The sequence below is a fragment of the Podarcis cretensis genome (assembly GCF_951804945.1).
Source record: "Podarcis cretensis genome assembly, chromosome: 1".
NCBI lineage: Eukaryota > Metazoa > Chordata > Lepidosauria > Squamata > Lacertidae > Podarcis > Podarcis cretensis.
In genome coordinates, this window is record NC_137170.1 from 52,890,374 (window position 1) to 52,917,303 (window position 26,930).

At 44.5% G+C, this 26,930-nt stretch overlaps 1 protein-coding gene across 4 annotated transcripts in view; it reads right to left on the minus strand.

Annotated features, from left to right (window-relative positions):
• The window catches only part of MAPK8IP1 (mitogen-activated protein kinase 8 interacting protein 1), a 58,060-nt gene that overhangs the window by 18,601 nt on the left and 12,529 nt on the right, over positions 1–26,930 (minus strand). For 2 of the 4 annotated variants that reach the window (XM_079951330.1, XM_079951328.1), the window contains exons 2-3: positions 13,877–13,982; positions 3,899–4,132 (exon numbers count right to left, since the gene is read on the minus strand). In XM_079951330.1, the coding sequence (XP_079807456.1) occupies positions 3,899–4,060 (162 nt within the window). In that variant the 5' untranslated portion in view covers positions 4,061–4,132; positions 13,877–13,982. Of the gene's footprint in view, positions 1–3,898; positions 4,133–13,876; positions 13,983–14,181; positions 14,347–21,285; positions 21,434–26,930 lie in introns of those variants that run through there. The other 2 variants (XM_079951327.1, XM_079951329.1) reach the window with 2 other exon arrangements.

The following is a 26,930-nucleotide window of genomic DNA, read 5'->3' on the forward strand; positions in this document are numbered from 1 at the left end:
TTGGATTTAATGGTACAATTATCAATGGTGGCTGACATGAGATAAAGTCTATGAAACACCACACAGGGAACGCTGGAGATAAAACTTTGCACATACATTAGAAAACAAAGATATCTGTTGTGATCTTTCCGATTTATTAGATTACTTGAAAGGGACTTTGGAGGAGACAAATGCAGCATCCAAGAATTGCAATGTAGGAGGTGAACAGATGATTATTATTAATGTGAAAAGGGGACTGTAATGAGAATGAGCAATTCTAGCCGACTGAGAAAGAAACCTCTGCATGAACACATCTTTCATCTGATGTTTCCTTAGGGCTTCTTCTCTCTGCCATATGTGAAGCAGCAACCATCATTCGCTTCAGACAAAGGTGGACCTTTTTCCAGGTTTTCTCTAACTTATTTGACCCTGTCTTCATTAGCCTTAATTCTTCATTTTATACTACAGTTTCACTGGTATTATTATTATTATTATTATTATTACTAATTATTATTTATTTTATTTATATACTGCCCTTTACCTGGAGGTCTTAGGGAGGTTCACAGAACAAATATGCAGTATTTTTGTTTTAATGATGTTGTTTTTAAGTTGCATACTGCTTTGAGATTTTAAAAATATTAAGCAGTTTCTAAATGCTTTAGAATAATAAAATAAAACATGCTTTCTTATAGCAGAACCAATCTGACTGGTGCCATGGAATCGGGGAAATTACTGTTAATTCTAAAAATGCACTAAACAGGTGCAGGTACAGTACAGAAGACAGCAAAGATATAAACATGTTAAGAACACATTCCTTTTTATTGGATGCTGGGACGATAAGCAGATCAGCAATATTGGCCCATAAAGTGTGTAAACAAGGTTAAAGGATAGATCTAAATAAATGAATGAAATTGGAACTAGGATTTCTCTCCACAGGATTATTCCAGCACCGACTGCCATGCCTGAAAGTATTTTGTCTGAACAGATCAGTCATACATATTGCTGACTGATGATGCTATGTCCGGAAGCCAGATCTGGGGAAGTCTCATGAATGCAGAGCACTGCACTGGAACTAGCTTTGAAATGCCACAGTTTGGACCATGGCTGTTTCTATGTCTCCTTGCCGAAATTAATGTCATATTCCTCCAACCCATGTGTGAAGAAGAAAGCGGTAGTTGGCAAAGTGAGACTCTGCCCAGATCAGAATAAGATCTTGTGATCTGCGTTACAGCTCTTATAGGCCTTTTCAGGAAATTCCAGGCCTGAAAGGGTTACTTGCAGACTCCAGCTCTCAGTGCCAGCCTTTGCACACACACCCATCAGATATATAGCTGGACTGACAGAGCAGCAGAAATAGCTTGGAGAGAGGTCTGCTGCTGACATAGCTAAGTGCCCTGGAAACTCCTGCCTGTTCCTTTGGAAACGGACAATCTTAGCATCCAGATTTTGCCATTATTGTTGCTCCTGGAACAGGCAAAACCAACAGGATAAAAGGAGAGTTTAAGTCAGTCTGGAGACATATTCAGCTTTCCCTTTCAGGGAGGAGTACATTAAAACAGCAAGTCAAGGTACCCACAGAGCCTGCTCAAGGCAGCCTGGCTGAGGAAGAGCCCATGATGTAAATTGCCACCTTTATTATCTGGGAAATTACTCATTTCTGTTGGCTCTTCCTGGCACTAGGTGTATGGGGAGGGGAGCAAGTGAGATCACCGCTTACTCCAGGCCATATTTAACTTCTATGAATATTACTCACCTAGTTCATAAACACCCCTACAGCTATTTAATTTTCATTATTCCCCCAACACCTATGGCTGCTTGAACCTGCCATACATAGCCTTCTGTGAATTCTTCTACCTATCCACTCCCACATGCAGAAGTGAAACACGGACAAGTCAAAATCACTCATCACACTCTGGTTCTAAGACAGAGCTCAAAACTGCTGGCATTGAGTGCTAAAGCCAATAAATGGGGTATCTCTTGCAGAAATTTCAGGGTACAGTCGAGTTACACATGGTACTGGGCGCCAGAGGGAATGTTGCAGGGTGCATGAGACTATGACAGTAGGTGTTTTCCAATTTTACTCTCCTATGGAAGCTGGAGGCGCAGCTATGATGAGTGGCTTTGGCCCACCTGGTACTTTCCAGGTATTCTGGACTACAAGTCCCATCAGCCCCAGCCAGTATGGCCAAGCTGGGAGTTACACCAGGTTGGCAAAAGCTGGATAAGAGGGCTCTATCCTTGTCCCCTTTTTCTCCAGCCCAAGCCATTCAGCTCTTCAGCTGGAGCTTTAATAGCCTCTATTGTCAATTGCATAATGGTACCAATTCCCAGCCCCCACCTACACACACACACAGAGAGAGAGAGAGAGAGACATGCAGTCTTCACCATCTGCTGCACAGAACAGCTTTCGGTGCACTTTCCATTGCTAACGTCACTGGGAAAATCTTCTTATATAGTAAGTGGAGCCAATATCCCAGAACAGCATACGATTAAAAATAGCCTCTTGTTGCATGTGGAACCCTACTTGCTTTATAGACTAAACAACAGAGAGGCAGATAAAGAGATTGCAGGTGGCTAGGCTGCGAACAGTATCCCCAGCTAGGCGTCTAATCTTGTTCAGGGGGTATATCTTTCCTGACAATGGTTCCTAGGGTGCAACAGGTTACAGACAACTCTGGTGTGGTCAAAGATGGCCTCACAATTGTCTGGGCCAAGTCCAGAATCTTGGTGCTTTTTAGAGCTTCATTCCTTAGGCACAAAACAATGCACAATTCTATAGCCATTCAACAGAAGAGAAGGTCACCATGGACTGAATGCATTATAAACCATTTCGACGCAGGATAAATTAAACAACAAGGCACCAGTATACATGCCAAGAATTTCTAGAGGAAACTTGGCATTTATCATCTGTGTGACTCATTTGAGGACGGGAATGCACAGAAGAGATGTTGTGGAACGGTTTGATATTTCCCAGGCAAAAGGATATGGAAGTGTTAACTTCCTTACCTGGGGGTAAGCCCCACTGAGCATGCAGGAGAATGAGCTGTTCCTTTCTTTCCACCCACACCCTCTTGCACACACAAACACTGCACACTCCTGCCTTCATCAGCAGAGCTGTTATCTCAGCCAAACGTCTCCCGGTAAAGGGATTAACCACTTCCAGGATGTTATCCCTACGGTCTCATTTCTGGGGAGGTAATTCTCGCTTCCGCAAAACGGTGCCCATTCCAAAATGGATTCCCTGCCTTCTTAACTCACTAAAACTTATTCTAATCCACAGTCTGTCAGCTATCAGAACATATTTTGAACAGAAATAATGTTAAACTCTGAGCATGTTCAGAGTACATTCCTCTCACAGCTAACAGGTTCCCCCTCTCCCCACACACATGTGCACACACCACACAATCTTGGGATTGTACAGCAGCATTTCCTACTTAAAGACTATAATGTCTACAGTGGTTTGAGCCCCAGAACATCTCAATTCAGAAATCAAGCACTGAAACCCAGTCTCCCCACCCCTGCCACCTTCTAATCCCAGAATCTACCACTGACTCTCACAATCTTCATGGAAAGATAAAGCATGCAGAGCTCCAAGACACCCCAAAGGCTCTCTGGCAGCTTTCCCCACCAATTAGAGCACATTCTTGCCCATAAGCAACACAACTATGGGGGTGGGAGGGAATGTGAGGTTTGAGTTCAGGGAGGTGAACATGCTTTCTTTGCTTTGCAGACACTGACTTATTTCTGCAGGGGGAAACTATCAGCTCTCATCTTCTGCTTGACAGTGACTGGGAATGATCACAGAGCAATCCAAAACACGTCTATTCAGATCTAAGACACAGCGCTTGTCTTATTCCTGCCCTGCCCTCTCCTGCAGATCCCTACCCACCTCACCCCCTTTCTCGCTCGAGGGACTCACCTGCGTCCGAGGCACCTGTGGGAAGAGATTGAGCGTCGTGGGCCGCTTGGGTCTGTAGGTGTCCATGGTCACTGGCGGCGGCTCCTTCTTGATCGGCTCAGGAGCTGTCCTTTCGTCGCCTGGGGTGTCCCCAGTAGCATCAATCAGGTCTAGCTGAAGCATCTCTGCCTGGAGCCGGCTGGCCTCCCCTCCACCCACTCCCAGAACGCTACTGGTCTGCAGATTCACATGGCTCTGCCAGGATATAAAACAGGAATGGAGGGAGGGAGAGAGGGAGGGAGAGAAAGAATGAGAGCAGTAATAAGGCTAGGAAGCGGAGGAGGGTGGGTCAGGCAGTCGCAATTCATCAGCAGCAAGCGTCTCCTTGTGAAAGGGCATCAAAGCTCCAAATCAAAGCCACCTAGAAGAGAAGCTGTTGACTTGTCACCGTATCAAAAGCTCTTACAAACCACTCCTTGCAGCAGCCCTAACAAATAATTGGGACACCGTACTCCCACCCCCTCTGTTTACTGTGTAACAGATAATTTCTGCAGGACAAAGTTGGGGAAATACAGATAAAAGTTCTCAGCTGGTAAACCTGTGCCTGGACTGCCCCACTTTGGGATGCAGGTGGAAGCTCACGTGATGGGACTGCTTCTTCATCCAAAGAACCCCTGAGTAAAGAAAACTAGATATCGAGGAAAGGGTTCTGACGTAGCCTTCTCAGTCCTATGCTTGGTTTTCTGTATGCAGAGATTGGGTACAATCGCCAAAGTCTTTTTTTCCTGGGCGCTTGCCCCCTTTCCACCCCCTTTTTAATTTTTAAAAATAAATTTGCCAAGCAAATACAGCAGAATGTGCACAAGTTTAAAGTGCATACTGTATACAATGAGGGAGTCATTCGACCATGAACCTCCTTGCTCATGTGAAATCTTTTAAACTAAGGCTACTTGCCAGACTTCTGACTTACCGATAGCCTAGGTTGTCCAAACAAAAAGTTTTCCAAAATTTAGCTACGGATGCTCTTGCTATTCTGTCACAATTCTAGCAACTAAGCATTCCAAACTTGGGTTTTGGGTAGATTAGGAAGGGGAAAACTGTAACCTTCTAGATGCTCCAACTCCCATCAAGGATGATGGGAGCTGTAAGCCAGAAACATTTGGAGGGTCATAACTTCCCTATCCCTGGTGCAGAGGGCAAGTTCTAGAAAAACAAAAAACTGGTCCTGACCCCAGCTGCCACCTACTGGAGAGTGCCTAGTAGTTCCATATTTAATCAATCAATGTACAGTCGTACCTTGGAAGTCGAACGGAATCCGTTCCAGAAGTCCATTCAACTTCCAAAAGAACGTTCACAAACCGGAACACTCACTTCTGAGTTTGTGGTGTTCAGGAGCCAAAATGTTCGAGACACAAGGCATTTGGGATCCAAGGTACGACTGTATTAATTTTCTATACTGTCCTTCATCTGGCAATCACAGGGCAGTTTGCAACATAAAAATACAAAATAAGAACACCAAATACATAATAAAACCAATAACTCCCCCTCCCACAAACACATTTAACGGGCCACAGAATGTTAATCAGCCAAAGGCCTGGTTATAGAGAAATGCTTTCGCTTGGTGAAAAACGATATGTAATGAAGATGCCAGGCGAGCCTCCCGGGGTGAGCATTCCACAAACGCAGAAAAGGCCCGTTCTCGTGTTGCCACCATCTGGAACTTTCATGGAGCAGGCACACAAATAAGGGCCTCAGATGATGAGCATTGGATCCATATCAGTTCATATGGGGAAAGGCGGTCCTTGAGGTATTGCAATCCTAAGCTGTTTAAGGCTTTATAAGCAAAAAACAACACTTTGAATTGGGCCTGGAAACTAATTGGCAGCCAGTGCAGTCGGCCCAGGATGAGGAACCTAGCTGCCAAATTCTGCACCAGCTGAAGTTCTGAACAGTCTTCAGAGGCAGCCCAACATGTTGCAGTAATCTAATGAATATGAATAGCTTAAGGAAGTAACGCCAAGGCAATCTGGGCATGGCAATTTTTCCTAACTCTTGTTGGAACTCATAAGGAATTCAGTGGTAAGCAAAACCAAATCCCCAAAGTGTCTCCACTGAAATGCCTATGGATCATTCTGAAAATGTAAATATTATGCACTGGGTCGCTCTATGACGCAGGAAATATCTTTCTCAATGCCTTCCTGTGGTAAATGAGGAATCTTTAAGTCTTTAAGGTAACAAGAGCTTTAAGTTAACAAGAAAGAAACCATTTGTACAGCTGTACAACCATTTTTTAAAAGCTCCAGAGTGTCATAAAACCAAAGAGCTGAAAGGAGACAAAGATACACTGATTTTAACTGTTGGAACCAAACATACCCAGACTACACCCGTACACTTCATCTCCTGACACTGTTCAGAACACATAAGGTGGCAGATGAAGGGAGCATGTGCTCCACAGAAAAGTCTTTGTGGAAGACATAGATCCAGGTAATTCAAGCAAGTGAGCCAAGCCCCATAATATGCTGGAAGACAATCCCATTCCTTCTGGGTCAATAGCCACACTGATCTTGAGGGAAATTTCTTTTTATCATCAATATGTTTACTAGCTAAGAAATGAGCCAAAGTTATCCGCCACATATTCCTAAAGACCACTTACTGCACTGCAAAGCTATAGCCACACAATGGCTTCATTTGCATATAATGCTCAACCAAACCATGATTTTAGAGAGCACAAGAAAATGTGCGGGTACCTAGAAAGAAAAGCTTGGCTGCTTCTCCCCTGATCCTCCTTCACCTACTGCGCTATCCTGAGTTAATTCACAGACTCATGATTTGTCTCCCCCAAACACTCTTAGGAAGCAAGGCTGAGAACTTAAAAGCTCTTGGTATGCTTGGAGTTTCCCATGCAAAAAAGAGATTTTAAGCTCTTGGCCTTCCTTCTCAGCAAGGCCCACTCTGGCTCTGGGAATGAGAGGGAAGCTCTCACAAAATCTTGCAGGACATCCCACAAGCTCTTGTGAGAGAAACTCCTCCCTGCCTGTGTATAGGTGAAATTGCACATGTTAAATGTGTGTAAGATGCAGGCATACTATAGACTACATAATCTCTCAAATTACAGAAGGGAAATCTGTGTGCCTCCCAGATGTTGTTGTTGGACTCCAACTCCCATCATCCCTGGCTACTTTGCTAGGTGACGCTGATGGAAGCTGGAGCCCAACATTCGGAGGCACACAGGTTCTCCATCCCTATTATAAATGCTTGCTTTTGTGCCATTCCCAGTTTGCCTTATGATGAGAGCTGCACTTTTCTCTCAATTGCCCGGCCTTGATTTGTGATCCATTTTCTAGATTTATGTTCTTCGTAAGTATAGATTTAATAATATGCAGCTCACTGAAGCTGCACTAAGAATTGCTGCATCATGATTTCCATGGACAACAGATCATTCAGACTTTTCTTCTTCTCCTCCTCCCTGGGGTTTAATGGCATAGCAAGGCCAACAAAATACTACAACTCAAGGTTCCTCACGAACTTTTGTGTGTGTGCTTAGCCCTATCACTCTAGCTTCACCATCCTTCCATAGCACCATTTATCTTTAATCAGAATACAATTCTGAGTATTTTTCACTGAGAAAATCTCCTTATTTTTGCCTGAGTTCCTGATACTATGTTGGAATCATATCAGTGGAAAAGTTCAGTCTTTCCTCTACGTAAATAGATCCAAGTTCCATTCTCAGTTCTTCCTCCTCTTCCAAACCCCTATTTATTCCTGATGATACAACACACATCTTTAGAGCATTCATATGCATGAGCAGTCACCGCTTGCCTCTGGGGAGCTGGGCTGGGGATCATCAAGCTGTCTACTTTACATGGTGCACTTAAGAATGGCAGGTGCACTATGAAGTAATAGGCAGAGCAGCATCAAGTTCCTGTCTGGAGAGATCCATTATCCAGAAATGTTGGAGGCCTGGAAAGGAGTGTGTGTGCCAAGAGAGGAGAACAGGCTATATGCAATAATGAATCGCTTTCAAAATTGCATTGTAATTATTTTGTGGTCCTTCCCAATTAACTGGTATAAACAAAATTGAAGGTTTAAAATGTGGCACAACGATTAACACCCCAGCATTTCACTTCTTTTCACTAGCATGGCAAACTATTCAAACTTACCGGTACTTTGCGCTGCAATATGACAGAGTGGCTCCACAACCTCACAAACTAGCTTCCATTGTGAGAGGCAGTAAAACAATGTTAGACAAAACAAGGCCCTAAAAATTGGCAACTGTATAGCTTGATACGGGCAGTGCTCAGGATTATTTACCTATACATCCAGCTATAGCAGCAATGGGGAACCTCTGAGATACCTCTCTCCATTGCTCCCCTCCTTTAAAGCCCATTTTTCCTAACCCACCTTCCCGAGCCTCAACTTGTCACACGTGGATTTTTAAGAACACACATTTATACAGAGCACGGCACACTGTTGAAAGTAGACAAAAGCGTACTGGTGCTAGTCATCCCTTTCAGCTCTGCTACTGCAACCGCAGAAGGTCATAAATTTCTAGTCAACCATTTGAAAACCTACCATCCCTTCGTCTGCCTGACACCGTCTGTCCCAATTCTGTTAGCATATGTTTCAGACAGCCATTCTGTCCCAAGTCTCCTTCAGAACATCTGTAGTGGGCTTGAACTCTGAAAGGGTGTCAAAGCAATGTGGCTCTAGTACAGATGTCAGTGTGTGTTGAAACTAATCCATCAGCTGTCACATTCTGGCATTCAGGCTTACTGGGCATTTTAGCAAAGGGTTTTTCTTTGGCAAGATGATCACATGTAAGAATCTTAGGCTGTGTACACCCAAAATTTTATTCTAGAATCAATGGAGACCGAGTTGTTTTCCCTACATGGTTTTCTTTACATAGACTGGGTTGTTTTCCCTACACAGTCCGCACACAAACCAGATCTATCGCGTATATATTTTGCTCCTGCAAAGTGCTCACTGGAAAACTGTCATTCTGAAAATAAAAGTTCATTGCAGTAAGGTGGCAATCACCATTTCCTTCTTCATTCACCTGGAGCATGTGTAGAAAGGAAAAGCATGGATGATGTAATCAGGGAGAGGGTTTTAATATCAAGTAACCACAGCCACCCTAGTAAGATGGTAGTATCTAGAATCAACCTAGATTGAAAACAGCATGTTGAGAGCAAACATGAACGATTCCAGATTGAGAAAAACATATTTGTGCTACAAGCAGGTTAGTGTGTGTGCAACCATAGGATCAGTCCTGGAAAGGAACCCAATGGTCATCCAGTCTAACCCGCTACCAATGCAGGAACGGCACCACGACAACATCCCTCAGAGGTGGCTTTCTGGCCTCTGCTTCAAAGCTTCTAATGAAAAGAGTCCACCAGCTTCTGTGGCAGCCTGTTCCACTGTCAGACAGCTTTAGTCAAAGAGATGGACAGATGGATGTGTCTTCCAACATGGACCCTGAGGGTTCTGGACCACACATGTTGGCTACATGCAACAAAACCCACACTTTGCAGAACAGCATCTATACTTTCCCTGGAGCACTTTTTTCAGGTCCTATCTCAGAGCAGAATTGTTTTGTTTGCATTCTTCCACACACTCTCTGGCATGCAAACTTCTGATTAAAGCAGCTATGACTGCGGCTGTGTATGTGTACATTTAAGCTTGGGTGCTCTTCTTGGTGAACAAATACAGTATCTTAATTTTACCTTGCACGAACTTGCTCAGATGTGCTTTTCTAGCCTTCAGTTCTTGCTGAAATGCATTGCTTTAAAGTCTTTAGTTCATGAATTTCCAGGCAGGGTTTGAGGCTGCTGACATCTGTTATTTGCACTCATGGAATCGTAGAATTGTGGAGTTGGAATGGCCATCGAGTCCATCCCCCTGCAATGCAGCACTCTTACAATTTTTTTTAAAAAATGCAGCCCATGTCCAGTTTCTTCCTATCTGATGTCTATTTCACTCTGAAGCAGTGCAGGATGCCCTTTTCTATAAGCTACTCATGATCCACTTACATGAAGCTTAATTTGAGTTGCAGCAAACCAGAGACTGGCCCCAGAATCATATGCAAGCACTAAGCCTTGGGCCTTGTGACATAAATATGAACAGTACCACTGAGCATGTGGGGAGAGCTTCCTTCTCAGTATTAACCCCCGGCTATCAGAGAACAGGGCTGTCAGGCTGACCAGAATCCTTCGGCACATCTTATTTGAGAAACTATCAGCGCTTTAGAGTGAAACAGACACTTCCCATACATAACGCAAGATGTTTCAAAATGCCATCTTCTACCCCATGCAATAGAAGTGCAGCAGAACCAAATTCCATCAGACAAAAATGGGTGATGCCATGCTCCATAAAGTTAGTCTTAATTGGTAGACAATGGAACAGGGCACAGGTTTTGTTGCAGCAAATGATCCTTCCATATAGCTTTCCTCTCTGCACTTGCCACCTGTTAGTCCAGAGAACATGCATTTTCTTTGAAAAGCTCTGAAGCAACAGAACTAATTGCTGTGGCTCCTGCTGAAGTGGCAACTTTGCCCATCCACCTCACCGACTGCAGCAGCAGCAGCAGCAGCAAACAGGCTTTAGTCTGTATCCCAGAGAAGATATGGGAGGAGGGCAGGGATTTGGACAGGTGGAAAGGCAGGGCATGGAACTGCATTCCTTCCTGCTATGCTGGAAAAGGAATAGTCATAATAAGGCTTCTTTACTGCAACATTTGTGGTGGAAGAAGCACCAGAAGAATCTACAGCAGCTGCCCTTGTAAACGGAAACGTTATGCAGTACCCAGTCCAGCGACACAACTGTAAGGAGGTAGAAAACCCAACACACTCCTGGGTTTATGAGCAAGCCCCCATTATTTTCTGCAAATGGTGCACAATCAAAACTGGTTTCAAACAATTACCATATTTTTCTGTCTATAAGACGCCTGCATGTATAAGACGCCCCAATTTGGGGGGGACTCCAATTTAAGACAATGGGGGGGAGATCTATCTGTGTATAAGACACCCCCAAATTTTGGACATTATTTTTTAGGGAAAAAACCAAGTCTTATACATGGAAAAATACGGTATGTAGAAACCTCAGCTCAGGGTATTCAATCTCTCTCTCTCTCTCTCCCCCCCCCCCACCATAAGTGATGCCCCTTGGGGGAATTTTTGTCAGTTCCATATAAACCACTAAGTCATATTTTAGCTTCTTTCAGAATTTTGTGTCTTAGGCATTTTTTTTTTCTGGCTGTGATCACTCTCTCTCCTTTTAGCTCCTTTCTCAGTATGTCTCTGCAAAGTGCCTGGATACACAACGTATTTGTTTTGATCAGTGTCCGTGTACTCCGCCCAGCTGTAACATAACCAGAGTTTATTCTTTAAAAATTACTTCTCATTTACAAAAAGAAAGAAAAGAAAAAATCTCTTCTAGGTTTTCTATCCCTTTATTCTTCTTCAAGCACCTTTTTTGAGCTTCATTTCAAAACTACGTGGCTCAGTCACAGCCAGCATGTTCCAAACGTTGAAGTTCAGAGTGGTTAATTGGAAGTCGCCCATTAAGCCCTTTCCCCCCGGAGCCTGAAATGTTCTGTATCTCATTTGTAGAGAACGCACTTCCTCTGGCGACAGAGAACCCTCTCAGCTTTTCTTTACATCTCCGCAGCTTTCTTCCCTCTAGCATGGCATACATAATAAATGCATCACACTTCTGCCTCTGTTGTCAGAAAAGCATGCAGTTTTGAAACTCCACCATTTTACAATCTCCCATGGCTTTCACAGACAGCTCAAATTGCCGTCTGAATCTTTCCCGACTTCTTCAACATGCAACCTTCAAGGCTGGTGAGAAAGATGTGCTTTAGTCAAGGGAGAGGTGCCAGAAAGGGGTGGGGAAAGCAATTTTATTTCATCTGTTTCCCTTACTACAGGCATGGCCAAACGTGGCCCTCCAGGTGTTTTTGGGACTACAACTCCCATCATCCCTAGTTAACAGGACCAGTGGTCAGGGATGATGGGAATTGTAGTCCCAAAAACATCTGGAGGGCCAAGTTTGGCCATGCCTGCCTTACTGCTATTAGGAGCATAGGAAACTGCCTTATACTGAGTCAGACCATTGGTCCATCTAGCTCAATGCTGTCCACACTGATTGGCAGCATCTCCCCAGGGTCTCAGGCAGGGATTTCTCCTAGCTTGACCTGGAGATGCCAGAGACTGAAACTGGGATACTCTGCATGCAAAGCAGATCTGAGCTATGGCCCTTCCCCATGGTAGGTCCCATTCATGTTCTGGCAGGTTGAATGCTCTGGTGCCAGCAAAACCAGGAAGGCTGGTTGGGATCCTGGAGAAGGGATACCCAATGGGCTAACATGCCCCTCCCTTGCTGAGGTACATGATACAGTGCTGGATTATTTGGCTGTTTTTGCTTTCCATCAGCACTGCAGCGCTAGCGACATAGTACTGCTAGAGCCACTACCAAGTCACCCTGCAGCCCTTGTGGGCTCATTTAAAGTGCATTTCAGCAGATTCAGATCTAAGGTGGTGCCTAACACACTGTGGTGGTACAATTCTCACACGGCCATTATATCTCCTTAAGTTTCACATGAGGAAATGTTTCCATGGGGGGGAAAACCCAATCCAAACAGAAGGTCTCATCTACAAAACCAGACTTTGGGTAGAATCACAAGTTCTTTCCAGACAACAGCTTTGATGCTCGGGTCTGTGTGATGTAAACATAGAGAAGAATGCCTCCAAGCATGTGCTGAGCTCCTTTCCTAATCACCGATTAACCATAACCACTTCGTATATATCTGGGATTAGGGAGAAAGGCTTCTATACAAAAGGACTTGGCTGTCATTGAGGCTTGAACCTCAGCAGCTCTAGTGTTAGCAATTAGCTATGGGAATAATAATTTGATTGATTGGTTGGTTGGTTGGTTGGTTGGTTGGTTTCCCCAGCCACTCTGGGTGGATCCCAACAGAATCTTAAAAACACAATAAAACATCAAACATTAAACAATTCCTCAAACAGGAAATAAAAACCATCCCTCATGTGCTATGGGAGTGTGAGATGTGGGCATAAAAAGACATGCAAGATGCTCTGGAATAAAGGGAGGAGCTTTTAAAATGAAGCCTCATAAAAGTAAATGAGCCTTCAGTACAATATAGACTGAAGGCTCTGCCAATCAAAAGTTGAGATTATTGCAGGATAGCTAAGGATGATGCCAATTCCCATTCGCTTAGCAAAACTCTCCACACAAGATGTCCTTCATTTAAGTGCCCTCAGATCTCATAAATGCTGAGGAAAGTTTCTCGAAGGCTGAGAACAATTAATACTTCATAGATCAAGTCCGACCCCCGCTGATCTGCAGCTGGGAATGAGTCCCAGTCTAGAGCCTCACGCAAGAAGGATTCCTTAATAAGCACACAAAAGCAGCGGCACCTGCATTTGCTTCAGGCCTGGGTGCTCCTCCAGGTGCAGTCAAGACACAGTGCATTGCAGTGACGTTGCCTCAGGGTGACCCAGACCCAGGATGCAGCATAAAGAGAACTGAACACTTAAATACAAACCACAGAGAGACAGGCGAACCATTACTGCCTGCCAGCTTCCCCCAACCAGCTGCTCTTTGGGTATTTTAAAGGACAACCCCCATCAGCCCCAGCCAGCACAGTGATGCACCAGATTGGGGAAGGCTGATCTAAGGACGTCCAGAAAAGAATCATAAAAATGTCTGGTCCCCTACGGTAAGAACCAAACTAGTCCTCTTCTTGTACTGGGGAGAATGAGTAAGGCTTAAGCAGATCCAAAGGGTGGAGATAGAAGGGGGTTCAAAATGAGAAAGTACATCTCTCTCTCTCTCTCTCTCTCTGTGTGTGTGTGTGTGTGTGTGTGTAAATGGCTGTGGCTTGACCTGCCAGGAAACAATTACCGCATCCCTTACCTGCCTATTGGGTGGGAATGGGTGTTTCGTTAGCAGTAATTAAGGAAGCACTGATTTCCTTACCCGTGAGGCCAAACTGTCCTTGCAGTGCAGGCTGATTCCACACTCATCCGTGATTTCAGAGAGATCTTCATCCTCAAACTCCTCCAGGCTGATGTCATGGGTGAGCCTAAGTTAAGGCAAAGAGCGTGAGGTTATCCATCAAGGAAAGCTAGCCAAAAGGGAAATACAACACACACGGTGATGCTTGGGGCAATGTTATAGCCCCAGGCCTGGATCCGAAAGAGAGAAGAGGTTAATTGCCTGCCAAGCTAAATTAACAATTATATTAGATAATCCACTGAGTAGAGACTCCAAAGGAATTTTACCTTCTACTGTGCTGGTTATCTGAGAGTTTCCCTGATTCTTCTGTTCTTTGTGCTGCAGTATTTTCAACATTCCCTGCAGCCCAGAACACAGAGGCTGGTCTCGCGTGGTGGTAGCTGGTGAGAGAGTTGGGGGAGGCACTATTTGGAGCCCCTCCTTTCCCAACACTAGGGCATACAAAAGGAAATAATGTTCTCAAAGATGTGCAGAAACATCAACTACCGTATTTTTTGCTCTATAAGACTCACTTTTTCCCTCCTAAAAAGTAAGGGGAAATGTTTGTGCGTCTTATGGAGCGAATGCAGGCTGCACAGCCATCACAGAAGCCAGAACAGCAAGAGGGATGGCTGCTTTCACTGCGCAGCGATCCCTCTTGCTGTTCTGGCTTCTGAGATTCAGATTTTTTTTTTCTTTTTTCCCCCCTCCAAAAACTAGGTGCGTCTTGTGCTCTGATGCGTCTTATAGAGCGAAAAATATGGTATTCCCTATACCAGGGGTAGGAACCTGCACACTGGAATCCAGGTCCCATCATCCCTGACCATGGACCATGCTCACTGGGGCTGATAAGAGCTGGGAGTCCAACAACATTTGGGGAGCCAGAGATTCCCCAGCCTTTCCCTATGGGAGGGGTGTGTGGAAAGGCATAAGCTATCTATCTATCTATCTATCTATCTATCTATCTATCTATCTATCTATAACATACATACCTGTTGCCAACCAACCAAAATAATCAAAGTGTTTACAGTGTCCCATAACACACTCGCCTCTAGCTCCATGAAGCTTTTTATTTTTAAACCCTCTCAGCCTCTCAAAAACCAAACCAAACCACTACATTTCCTAAAACTGAAAGAACATATTTAAAGGCATTCTTTTTTTATATAAATGTTATATGAGCATAGGAAAAAAAGGGGTTTAAAGTTGTTTCAGCCCACAAGGCCAACGTTAATGGTTTAATTTGAGACGCAGCCCACTGCAACACAGAACTGGAAGCTATTTTCAGCAGCATAACTCAGACCTGAAAATGTGAAGAAATAACCTCTGGTCACGCAGAGAGGGCTCCTCATTACTGGGTAATCACAACTAAGTCCCATATATCTGGGGTTAGGGACACCACCTTCCAGGTTTGGGTGGTGTGTGCATGCTTGTGCTGGCAGGATAGAAATGGAGTGTAGATGCAAAAAAAGAAAAGAAAAGAAAAGAAAAGAAAAGAAGAAGAAGAAGAAGAAGAAGAAGAAGAAGAAGAAGAAGAAAGGATGAGGTAAAACTTCAAAATGAAGCTTGATTTTTAAAAATATGATATATATTATATATCTAACGGAACCACCTCCCCCATCGGGGCCTGGTGATAACCCCAAGATCTCCCACAATGATTTTGCAAAGTTCTTTGCAGATAAAGTCGCTCAGAATCGGAAAGATGTAGACTCCACCGTGGGAGCAGGGCCAGAGCAGAAGAGTGCTAGTGTCCTGTCTGGTCATATTGTATGGGATCGATTCCAATCTGTTACCTCCAAGGATGTGAACAGGCTGCTTGGACGAGTGAAACCGACCGCCTGTCTCCTTGATCCTTGCCCATCCTGGCTTATAAAAGCAGGAAGAGCTAGGTGATGGGCTCTGTGGGCTGGTGAATGTTTCCCTCTGTGAGGGAGCCTTCCCAGACCTGCTGAAAGAGGTGGTTATTAAACCGCTTCTTAAAGGCCATCTTTGGACCCGACCAATATGGCCAACTATCGCCCAGTCTCAAATCTTCCATTCTTGGGCAAGGTGATTGAGCGAGTGGTTGCTGAACAACTCCAGGCACGCCTGGAGGATGCAGACCATTTGGATCCAGTATGTTTCAAAGCACAATTCAAAGTGTTGGTGCTGACCTTTAAACCTCTAAATGGCCTCCAACCCCATCGCTCAGCCCCGACACTGAGGTCCTCCTCCAAGGGTCTTCTGCTGGTTCCCTCACTGTGAGAAGTGAAGTTACAGGAAAACAGGCAGAGGGCCTTCTCGGTAGTGGCGCCCACCTTGTGGAATGCCCTCCCTTCAGATGTCAAGGAAATAAACAACTATCTGACTTTCAGAAGACATCTGAAGGCAGCTGTGTTTAGGGAAGTTTTTAAGGATTGATGCTTTTATTATGTTTTCAGATTATGTTGTAAGCGGCCCAGAATGGCCAGGAAAACCCAGCCAGATGGGCTGGGTATAATAATAAAAAATAAATAATAAGAATAATAATTCTACCCAATGTGCTTTGCTGTGTTGTTTTCTTTAGGGGCAAAAATCTCTCATTGATATAGTTCACTTAAAACCATGGGGGGGGGATTCCCCCCCTCCCCACCCCCTGTCAAGAAGAAAAAAATTCTCTCAGGGGCTGCATGTTGGCAGTTATGGAAGCCAAAGTCAATGATGGGCTAGAGATGAAAGTGTTTGAGAATGGTCTCAGAGTATGGTCTGAAGGCACTTGAGGTCATCATCTCCCTGAAGTTAAGCAGGACTAGGGCTGGTCAGTGCCTGGACTGGGAGACCTCTGGGAAATCATATGTATGTTGCCTTGGGTTCCATGATGGAAGAAGAGTAGGATATAAATGTAAGAAATATGTAAATAAAAAATAGCTAATATTGTATAAATACTGCTGTGCTTTCAATTTTTATTATGGCTACTCAGATAAGAATCCTCAAATTTATGGAGGTTGACTCAGAATAAAAGTAAACCCCATTGAGATTAATGGGGTCGTTCTCAAATACAAAGGGTGTTTTTAATACAATCAGACCAATACTGCTACTGTTCTGAAAAACAAGTAAAAGTAATTCCTGACTTTAATGTGCAATATACATATATGTGGCAGAAATCTACCATTTTTAAAATCAGTTCCTCTGAAACTATGAAGAAAGAGGGGGAAATAATTTTTAAAACTAGTAGGTGGAGAGGAAACAATGGGGATGGAAGAAACTCTAAGAGGGTGGAAGGAATTAGGCAGTTTCAGGTGCTGTTGGGGGCTGCAAGCATTCCCTACATTGCACACCTGTGGTTTAAAGCTTTTAGCAATATTTCTGCCCCTGAAGGCAGCAAAACATACTGGGCATACTATATTTGTATGGCTTTTAAAACAAACACATTTAAGCATCTTTGTGAGGCTTTGCATCACTCCTGCCCCTGCTTTTTTGGCTTATTTCTTTTGGTACCACATCTCCATTTTTCCTGTCAATCACTGCAACATCCAAGCCGCCTTGAGATGCAAATTTTTTCATTGTCAAATTTCACTGGCAAACAGTCCGTGAAAACGTGCTTATGTGAAAAACAGACAATGCACAGCAAGCTGCAAAATCAGCATCTTGCTTGCCCCCACCCAATATCCCCCTCCTCCAAAAGACCAATTTAAACAATAAAGATGAACGATAATCTATTTCATCCCAGGTGACAGCAGGGTGGACAAGATTCCTACTTTGTAGAGGATAGTCCTCAAAGACTGCCTAGCAGAGAGACAGAGCGGGTTCTCAGGGCACAGTCTCCCTACTCTACGCTGAGACGTTCTTCTGATTAAATTATTGCAATGATTTCTGAATTTGCCTTTATAAATGCAAATCTGTTCTTTTTTCTTTTTGGTGATGCACTGTACAAGTGGTCACCCAGAGTGGCACTGTGGGTTCTGGCTGCTCAGTTTCATAAGACAGAGCAGGGGGTCAGGATGCAAAAACTCAACCTGTTGAGATGGTTTAGTTGTCTTTAATAATGTCCCTTTTGATTGGGAGGGCTCTACCTTTAACCCCTAATGCTGAAGTCTCCACTGATAAACAGTTTCACTCAATTTCATTTTCCTTACCACTTTGCATAGATTTTAGCCAAATTAGCCAACAGACCTTATACTCACATTCCCCCATGGCTATTTATTAAACATTAATCCTGAACTGTTTGCACAGAGGTTAATTGCTATCTCACAATTCCTAGGTAAAACCACTTCAACTGCACAAACCTAAATTTGAATCACTCCAGCAAGATGGTTACAATCCGTAAGTAACTTAAGAGTTCTCATCCCTCATCTAACCTCTTTCCCAACTCCGAATGTTTTGACTTCTTCAGAAAATACGCATTATGAAAATGGAAATGAGGCCAGATATCTTAAAACAGCATTTTAATAGTGAAAAATTAACCTTGTCAACATAATACTGTACACTACAGCAACATGTGGCAGAACCAATGGATACCTTTCTAGCTCGCTGTCAACTCCTTTTTAGGCTGAACTTGGTCTTAAAATGTTAGGATCCTAGAACTGTCAGGATTCAACCCAAATGCTCTGTCTGGCCTGAATTATTCAAGAACATCTGCAGAATTGACCCAATTGTGTGGCGCCATATGTACGTCTCATCATAAAGAAACCATCCCATCAATATGAAAAGGAAACTAAGAAGTGGGGACAGAGCATGAGAAAAGCAGGCTTTTGACTAAAGAAGATTCAGTTTATAATTCTTCACACTTCCATGCTAACAAGTCTATTCAGTTGCTTAATTTCCCCCCCAAGATGAGCCAGTTATTTTGTATTGTTTTGTGGCATCTTCTGCTTTATTGTACGTACCTGTTTATATTGTTGTACACCACCTTGGTATTTTATGGAAGCTGTCCAGGCTTCCAGGCAGTTCAGACAGAAAGAGTGAGAAAACCTACCAAGAACATTTGGCAACAATAGGACTCTCCCTTCTTTAATCCTTTGAAGTGCATTTATTTAATTAATTTCTAAACTGCCCTTCATCAGTTGTGTTCCAAAGCAGTTTACAGCACAGATATCAGAGTATAAAATACACAAAAATTCAATCCAATAGTTTTATAAATCAACTCTAAAACAAAACTGTATGAGCAGAAACATACACAATATCTAGCAATTTACTGCTGGCCTTTGCCCAATCAGCTTCCTCCAAATGAAAACCTCAGTTGCCCCCTAATATCCAGGGATCTACCAAGACGCAGAAAGAGCCTTTTATGTTCTCCTCCCACCCTCAGGTGTCCTTTCCCCATAGAAGAGGAAATGCCCTTCCCCAACACTGACAATATCCTCAAGAGAAGAGACTGCATTTAGCCTTAAGAACCAGAGTAGACACGTCAGCTTATCTGTTCCCCGTGGAGGTAAGAAAAAGGCAGTAAGGGAGACATCAAGAAAGGAAATAATGAATCATCCACAGATCATCTCAATGCATCTTATCAATATAGATTCTAATTCCTTCCTCTGAAACCCTGCCAAACTGCTTTCTGCAGCCCCTCCGATATACAGTCAATGGCTTTTGCTTGAGATCAATTCACAGGAGAACAGCAGGGAACATTTGGGGACATTTTGCCAAGGGCAAGTCTTTGCACAGAGAAATTTGTTGCTGGTTGAAGCGCAGCCTGCTGCACAGAGCAGGGTTCAGCAGAGAAGCCATCGCTCTCCCAGCAGCTCCCAGCTGAATCCTTAGCTTTATTACTCACGGAGGGAGGAAACTCCCCCCCCCCTTCTCCTGTTCCCACTGGGCATTACCAGTCACACTGGGAGGCATAGCACGTGTAAGAGGTTACCATCCAGATGGGCGGGGTATAAATAATAAATTATTAATATTATAAATTATTATACCATTTTGAACTGCAACTCTCTGGCATGTACTTTACACTGCAAAGGAGGCAACAGATACCCATCAAGGATCGTGGTGCCTTGTCTTCCGTTTTCCCCTGCATTGGCACAGTGATATTGGGACTGGGGATTTCCAGAGCTACAGAGAAAGTTGCATGCAGCTTGAGTTAGGGAAGGGATTCGTAGCAGGGCTGTAATTGAATTGCCCATCTGGATTAACAAGGGGGTGGGGCATTTGACATGAAACCTGTATGTCTCTGAGGGGCTGCACACAGAAGAAGAGTAGAAGAGCTTGGATTTGATATCCCGCTTTATCACTACCCAAAGGAGTCTCAAAGCGGCTAACATTCTCCTTTCCCTTCCTCCCCACAACAAACACTCTGTGAGGTGAGTGAAGCTGAGAGACTTCAGAGAAGTGTGACTGGCCCAAGGTCACCCAGCAGCTGCATGTGGAGGAGCGGGGAATCGAACCTGGTTCCCCAGATTACGAGTCTACCGCTCTTAACCACTACACCACACTGGCTCTCAGGAACCACTACACCACACAGGAAGGGAAGAAAGAAGAGAGGAATATTAGGAGAGGGATGGAGAGTCTATATGATGGGCTGCCAAAGCATTAATTGATTCCCTCTCCTGTTCCAGAGGGGTCACAGGGGTCAGGAAATCTCTTCTGTTAATACTTGTTCTATTGCATGCAAATATCTGTCCCTGTCACTGGGAAGCTAACGAATGGGCAATTACCACAATAGCCCAGCAGGAGCATTTTTTCCAATTACCTATACCCACTCAGAAGAGCCCTGCAAAGCCTTTGGTTTGTCACTCCCAGCTAACAGCAGTATTGAATCTGCTCCTGTCTGACATAAAGGGACTGCCATACTTTCTCATTGAAAGTGGAACTGAAGACAGCACCAATTGTATGATAGGCTGGGGGATTTTCCCTGCAGTGAGCCCCACATATTCAGTTCTGGGGTGTGCTGAAAGAGTTTGATCCATCAGTGACAGCAAGTGGCAACTTACAGGCTCATGCCAGGGCGCTGGGAGATCTACTCCTGCCCTCCCCACACCACTTATTCACCACAATGTCTACATGATCCTGACCTCCTCTACAGCAAAGGTCTCCTGCAGAGGGCTTCTTAGCACCAAGAAAGAAAACTCTCTTGACAGACCAATATTTTCCTTTTGGCAACTAAGGAGTCCCATTTGGGCTCAAAGCCAGCCATGCCAGAGAGAGACTAGCAGAGCTCTACCCAAATGGTCTGGTTTCCTTGCCCTGCCCCGACTGCTTTTCAATCCCATTTCGCAGCAGATAAAAGTTTGCAACCAAGTCTGCACATAGAGGCCACAGCTGCTATGCAGACACTTTGCTCAAACAGGGCTTTTAGCAAGACAGGCTTCACCGGTTAAATAAATGGGCTGGTATAAAGCCAAGCAGAACTGCTGTTTAAAAAAATGTAAAAATGCTGTACAGGTGCACAAGATCGGCTCTGTTCCCCCCACCCCCCACGCCCCTCCTGCCCCCAGACATACCATTTCTCCCACTGATCCTCAAGCCAGCTCTCCTCCTCTGTGCTCGACTGCATTTTAAGTTCAAACTTCATTTAAGAGGATCCCCGCCTCAGGGGGAGAGGAGCAGCGGCCGCAGTTGAAGGGAGGCCTCCCCCCTTAAGGAAAAGGCGAGTTGTGTATGTGCCGTCTCCTCTGCCTGTCCCGGCTGGGGAGAATCTGCCGCTCGCGCTGCTCTCTCCTTCTCACTGCGCATTCTAAGGGAGCTCATTAAAAATAAATGGACTCAGCTGTCTGGGGTGGGTGGGGGGAAATAACCCTCTGGGCTGAGATGGTGCCAAGCCCTGCACTCTGCCTGGTCTGCTGCTTCCCTCAGCCAGGCAGGCTTCTGATCAAGTCGCATCTCTGCTCCCCTCCCCATCAGCTGCAGTCAAGGGGAAAAGTGGAGAATCGAGTTACCACATCAGTGGCACTAAGCTCTGCCAAGCCATCCTTCCCCTTGACCTTGCAATGCCTCTGCCCAACAAGGCTGCATGGGACCAGTCCCCAAGTGCCAGAGGACGACCCAGCCATCTCCGATATTCAGGGAGAGGAATATTGTTACACAAGGAATCTAAAATGGCTAGCACAGGGCAGAGGCAGAGCTTGCTTATACCATCAAGGTACTTACCAAAGTAAGGAACCCCAGGGCTGTTCAGCTACATCCCCCTTGTTAACTCACCTGGGTGATTCACAGGCCAGTGTTTACTCTGGTGGGACAGCAAGCCTATTGTAGTCTGTAGCAATGGGGACCTGTGGCTGCCCAATGTCGCTGGACTACAACTCCCACCATCTCTGATTATTGACCACGGTGGCTGAGGCTGATAGGAGTTGGAGTCTTTCAACTTCTGGAGAGCTACAGGTTCCCCATCCCTCATGTACCATACACTCAACTTATGCTGGGGTTATGTTCTGGGGATAGCGCCTAAAGCCCAAATAGTGTATAGCCCAAACACATTGGGTTCAATGGTGGGTGCGATTGCCCAAGTCATTTCCCCCCCAGAGCTCCACTCCCTTTCCATTTATTTTCATTTTCATTTTTGCTGCACACATAAAGCTGAATGTACACAAGTTAAATGCGTGAAAGCTGCAGACTTACTGCATTTAATTTTAAAATGGGACCTCAGGGTCTAAACCTCCTGCTGGCTTTGGACCAGGTGCTGCAATGCCACCTTTCCCCTTTTTCGGCAGGCCTGCAGTCTGCTGGCCCAGGTGAGCCACTGTCCCTAAACAGCTTGCTCCCTGGAGAAGTTGCCATGCAGGCACCATTTCAAATGGCCTCCACGTGGCAGTCAATTTATGTGAAGGGTCCTTTATCACAGTCTTAAGTGATTCCCAGTCTTTATTATAGTGTTTACCACCATCACCCTCAAGGGCAGTGAAGCACTATTAGCCTTATTACTAGGAAGGAGGAACACGGAGCAGCTTCTGATATGGAAGGGATGCAGAGCAAAACGTGCGCACTGCACACTTCCAGTTGCTCCACAGCATCTGAAAGATTATCACCATCTCTATCACCTGCTGGTGGGTGATAAACAAGTGAATTCTACATTAGGGGCTCACACATCCCCCTTGTTCTGGGCTGGGAGAATATATGTGAGAGGAGCATTAAGTCTATTTTGAATGACATGGAGAAGAGAGCGGAACAGCAGGTGCAAAGCACTTAACCCTAGAGCTCCCCGAGCAACCCTTCGCATCCGGATTGGCTCTCAGGCACAGAGGCTGCTATGCAAGTTGCCCAAGGATCTCTGCTGGGGACAATTCCAAAACCCAGGTGGATTGAAAGCTTTTAAGAACATTTGCGGAGAGGGAGTTAGGTCAACAGCAGCAACTGCATGTTCATTAAGGGATTCTGGCTGGAGCTTAATTTAAACCACAGAAGCCAGCTGGAGCCACCCCATTAAGGAGCTGGCCCAGAAGACAGACAGTCTGCTCTTCCAAAATACTCTATAAAGGTACATGCCTGCCTCATTCACTTCACTGGGACATCCAGCAGCACAGCACTCTGAGGATCAGGCTGTAAGGAGCATTATGCTTTTAAAACACCACCACAGCAAATCCTCTAGAGAGAAGCCTTCCGCAGGCTGGGGCCTTCCAGATATTTTAGACTGCAACGCCCATCACTCCCAGTCAGTGTAGCCAACAGTCAAGGATTAGGGAACGTGTAGTTCAATGGCATCTGCAGGGCAACAACCGGGGGGAGGCAATCCTAGAGGCACAGAGAGAACCCCCGAGCATCAGTCCAGGTAATTCATGCTAACGTTACACAAGGAGAACAGTTGCTGGGCTATCGTAATGTTCCTCCAAATGAATTAGACAAAGGACTGCCAGCTCACAGAAGCATGATGCATACTGCTGTGTCCCCAAAACGCAACTCCCATGATTTTACAAGAGAGGGAGATGTGAAATTCAATTTTAATGGGCACTGCTTCAATGTCATTGCATTTGTTGTGAATGTTAATACCATTTTAATTACTTGAGCTCCACATAACCAAAATGCATTTGTTCAACATTTTATCTCTCTTTGATTTTTTTTGCCTCCACCCCCATCTCTGATGTCATTTTATTTGCTTTCACAGAACCTGGTGCATGCTGTCTTGTGCTGCTTCCTTCTTACCATTTTTGCTACATCACCTTTTTCTCTTTCCTGACCGTCTTTCGTTTTCAGCCTTGCTTTTTCCCATCGGGGCTGCCAAACTGAATTAGGTTCATGGACCATCTAGCTCAATATCCTCTCTCTGACATCAGCCCAAGCTCAGGTTGCTCAGAGGAAGATGCCAAACTCTTGAATGAGGCAGAATGGGATAGCTATCTCCATCATGCCAGTTGCAGCCAGAGCAATCGAGAAATCCCTGCGCTGTACAAAAGGTTATGCACTAAGCCTGCATTTGGAATTGACACAAACAAACACTCAGACCACCACAATCCCAAGCACCTGATTTTGATCCACAACTGAAGGTGTGCCTTGTCATTATTTCTGAACCTGGATTAGGTCAAGCAATGTAGATTCCCAAACCTAACATTCTGGGACCAGAAGAATATCATTTGGCACCTTAGCTGCTGCCATTTCATGAAATCTGAGCTTGCTGGGCATTGGATAAAATAGTAACAGCTTCTCTCCATTGCTCAGTATGCACTATAATCAATAACTTGAAACTGCCATTATATAGGAAGGTACATTTGGGCAACAGCTAAAGCAGGGGAGACAGAAACCAACCCTGGCAGATGTTACACAGGGATGCTCCATATGGACTTGCAATGGCCCATGACTAGAGCACATTACTGAACTCCATTATGTGGTTCTACTCAAGCACATGCAGGGAGAATCCTTCTGTTAGGGACACAGTCCCCTTCCCCATGTCCCTGTGCCACTGCTACCCATGCAGTCTCAACAGCCCCATTGCTTTCACAAAGAAGCATTCATCATTGCCTGCCCTTCTGTCCTTGCTTCTGCTTCCTCAGTTTAGCTCTGGGTTCATTAACCATATTTTCTCCTTGTTATTGATTGTGACAATGCATTTGCAGAGATTGTCAGCGGCATCCTCACCAAGACTGTGTTATATGCATGCAGCTATTTATTACACTGAAGTGGGCTCTTTCCTTCCTGTGCTTGCCCAAGTGGTTGTGGGTAATGCTTAGAATTCCATGGGCTGTTTTTTATGATTATTCGGGCTAACTGCAGGCACTGAAACAGTCTTTGTCTAAAATTAATATCATCACAAGCAGATTAGCATGCTAATTCTCTCTCCATTCTGCCACAGCATTTTCTAAAGCAAATCCCTGTCCATGGTGCTCAACGGCTGAAAAACTAACCACCCCTTCCTCCGCTTCTTTAGTTCCTATGGGGATTTACACAGGCTCAGAAAAAGCTATTAGAAGTCTCCAGGGATACACAGGCCCTTTCCATAGCCGAAGACTGCATGTTGCGTGAGCAACAAGCAGCCAGGAAGGCCCCTTCCTGCAAATGCATGGGCTCCCGTGGGTTGGAAAAATCAGCTCATTACCTTCAGGCTTGTTGCTAGTGGCTCTGCATTTTATCAGCAGCAGCAACTTCCAAGCTTCAAGTGCCTTGTTGGAAGTAGGGTGAGCCTCAGATCCAAGGTGACAACATTGAATGCATGATTATTTATTGCTATTGACAAATACACACACACACACCACCCAGCAACAAAATAATAAAATACAGTCAAAACCATGAAACCAAAATATACAATGCAGCATAAAAACTCAGCAGGAAGTATTAAAACCAAAACAGCAGGGCTCCCAACAGCACAAATGATATTGAAACAGCCCTTTAATATTTCGGAACATATCTAAAAAACACAAATAATTTTAAATTACTGAAAGTTTAAGAAAACAAATTAAAGCTTGCAAAATAAAAAGGCACTGAGGAGACCTCAAAGCAGGAACAAAGAAAGCATCTTGGGAATAGTATTGTACAAACAGGGTGCCACTACTGAAAAGGCCATCTCCTAGTACATAAAAACTCCTGGATCAGGCCCATGTTCCATCTAGTCCAGCATCCTGTCCTCACATGGGTCAATCAGAACTATCTTGTCACGCCTCACTCAGCAGGCGAACTTATTGAACACCTTAACAACCTAAGTCCCCCACTTATTTGGCCAACCTCTATAATAAGCAAAGCAGACCATGTCTGTCTTCTCTGTGGTTGTAGTCCAACGTGCTTCTAACCCGCAGGATCTGTACTGTACCCTGTCCCTGCCCCTACAGCCTTGAATTTCTGCTATTACATATACTGTATTTTTTGCTCTATAAGACTCACTTTTTCCCTCCTAAAAAGTAAGGGGAAATGTGTGTGCGTCTTATGGAGCGAATGCAGGCTGCGCAGCTATCCCAAAAGCCAGAACAGCAAGAGGGATCGCTGCTTTCACTGCACAGTGATCCCTCTTGCTTTTCTGGCTTCTGAGATTCAGAATATTTTTTTTCTTGTTTTCCTCCTCCAAAAACTAGGTGCGTCTTGTGGTCTGGTGCGTCTTATAGAGCGAAAAATACGGTATATCCATGAATTTTACCTGCTCTGCTTTAAAACACATTATTTGCTGCAACACACGATGCATAGCACATATTCCAGAATCTGGTTTAAGTTGTTAGAACTCTTGCTTTTCTGATTGCTCAACTGAATCTGATGGACAGCTTATAGCCATTCATAGTTGTTTTACTTTCTCCTTGATCTATTCCGCCTATTAGCCATTTTGATGTATTTAAAAGTAGTTCACACATTCCTCACTGAAGAAGGTGCTTGATCAGCGTATCTTCCTGAGTTAAGAGTATGAGAGAACAGAGGCTGTACAAGCATGTTGACCGCTCAATATCTCATTAGTAAATGACTTCATCACTCAATGATTCGCAGGTGAATGGCCTCCGATGAAAAGTGTTTTAACTGAGGTGATGCCAGTTGATATAGGAGCTCTGACTTTTGGCATTAGATCTGTAACGGCTCGTTCACATGTGCACATTATCACTTGATATTTTGTTCCTATTTTTGTTTCAGGAGTTCTGAATTCAAATCCTTTTGGGAATAGTAGCACCTGGTGCAAAGTGAAACCTAGTGGCTTCTCATGAGACCATGCTTATGAGACCTCCTAGGTAAAAGTATGTAGGTGTGCTCA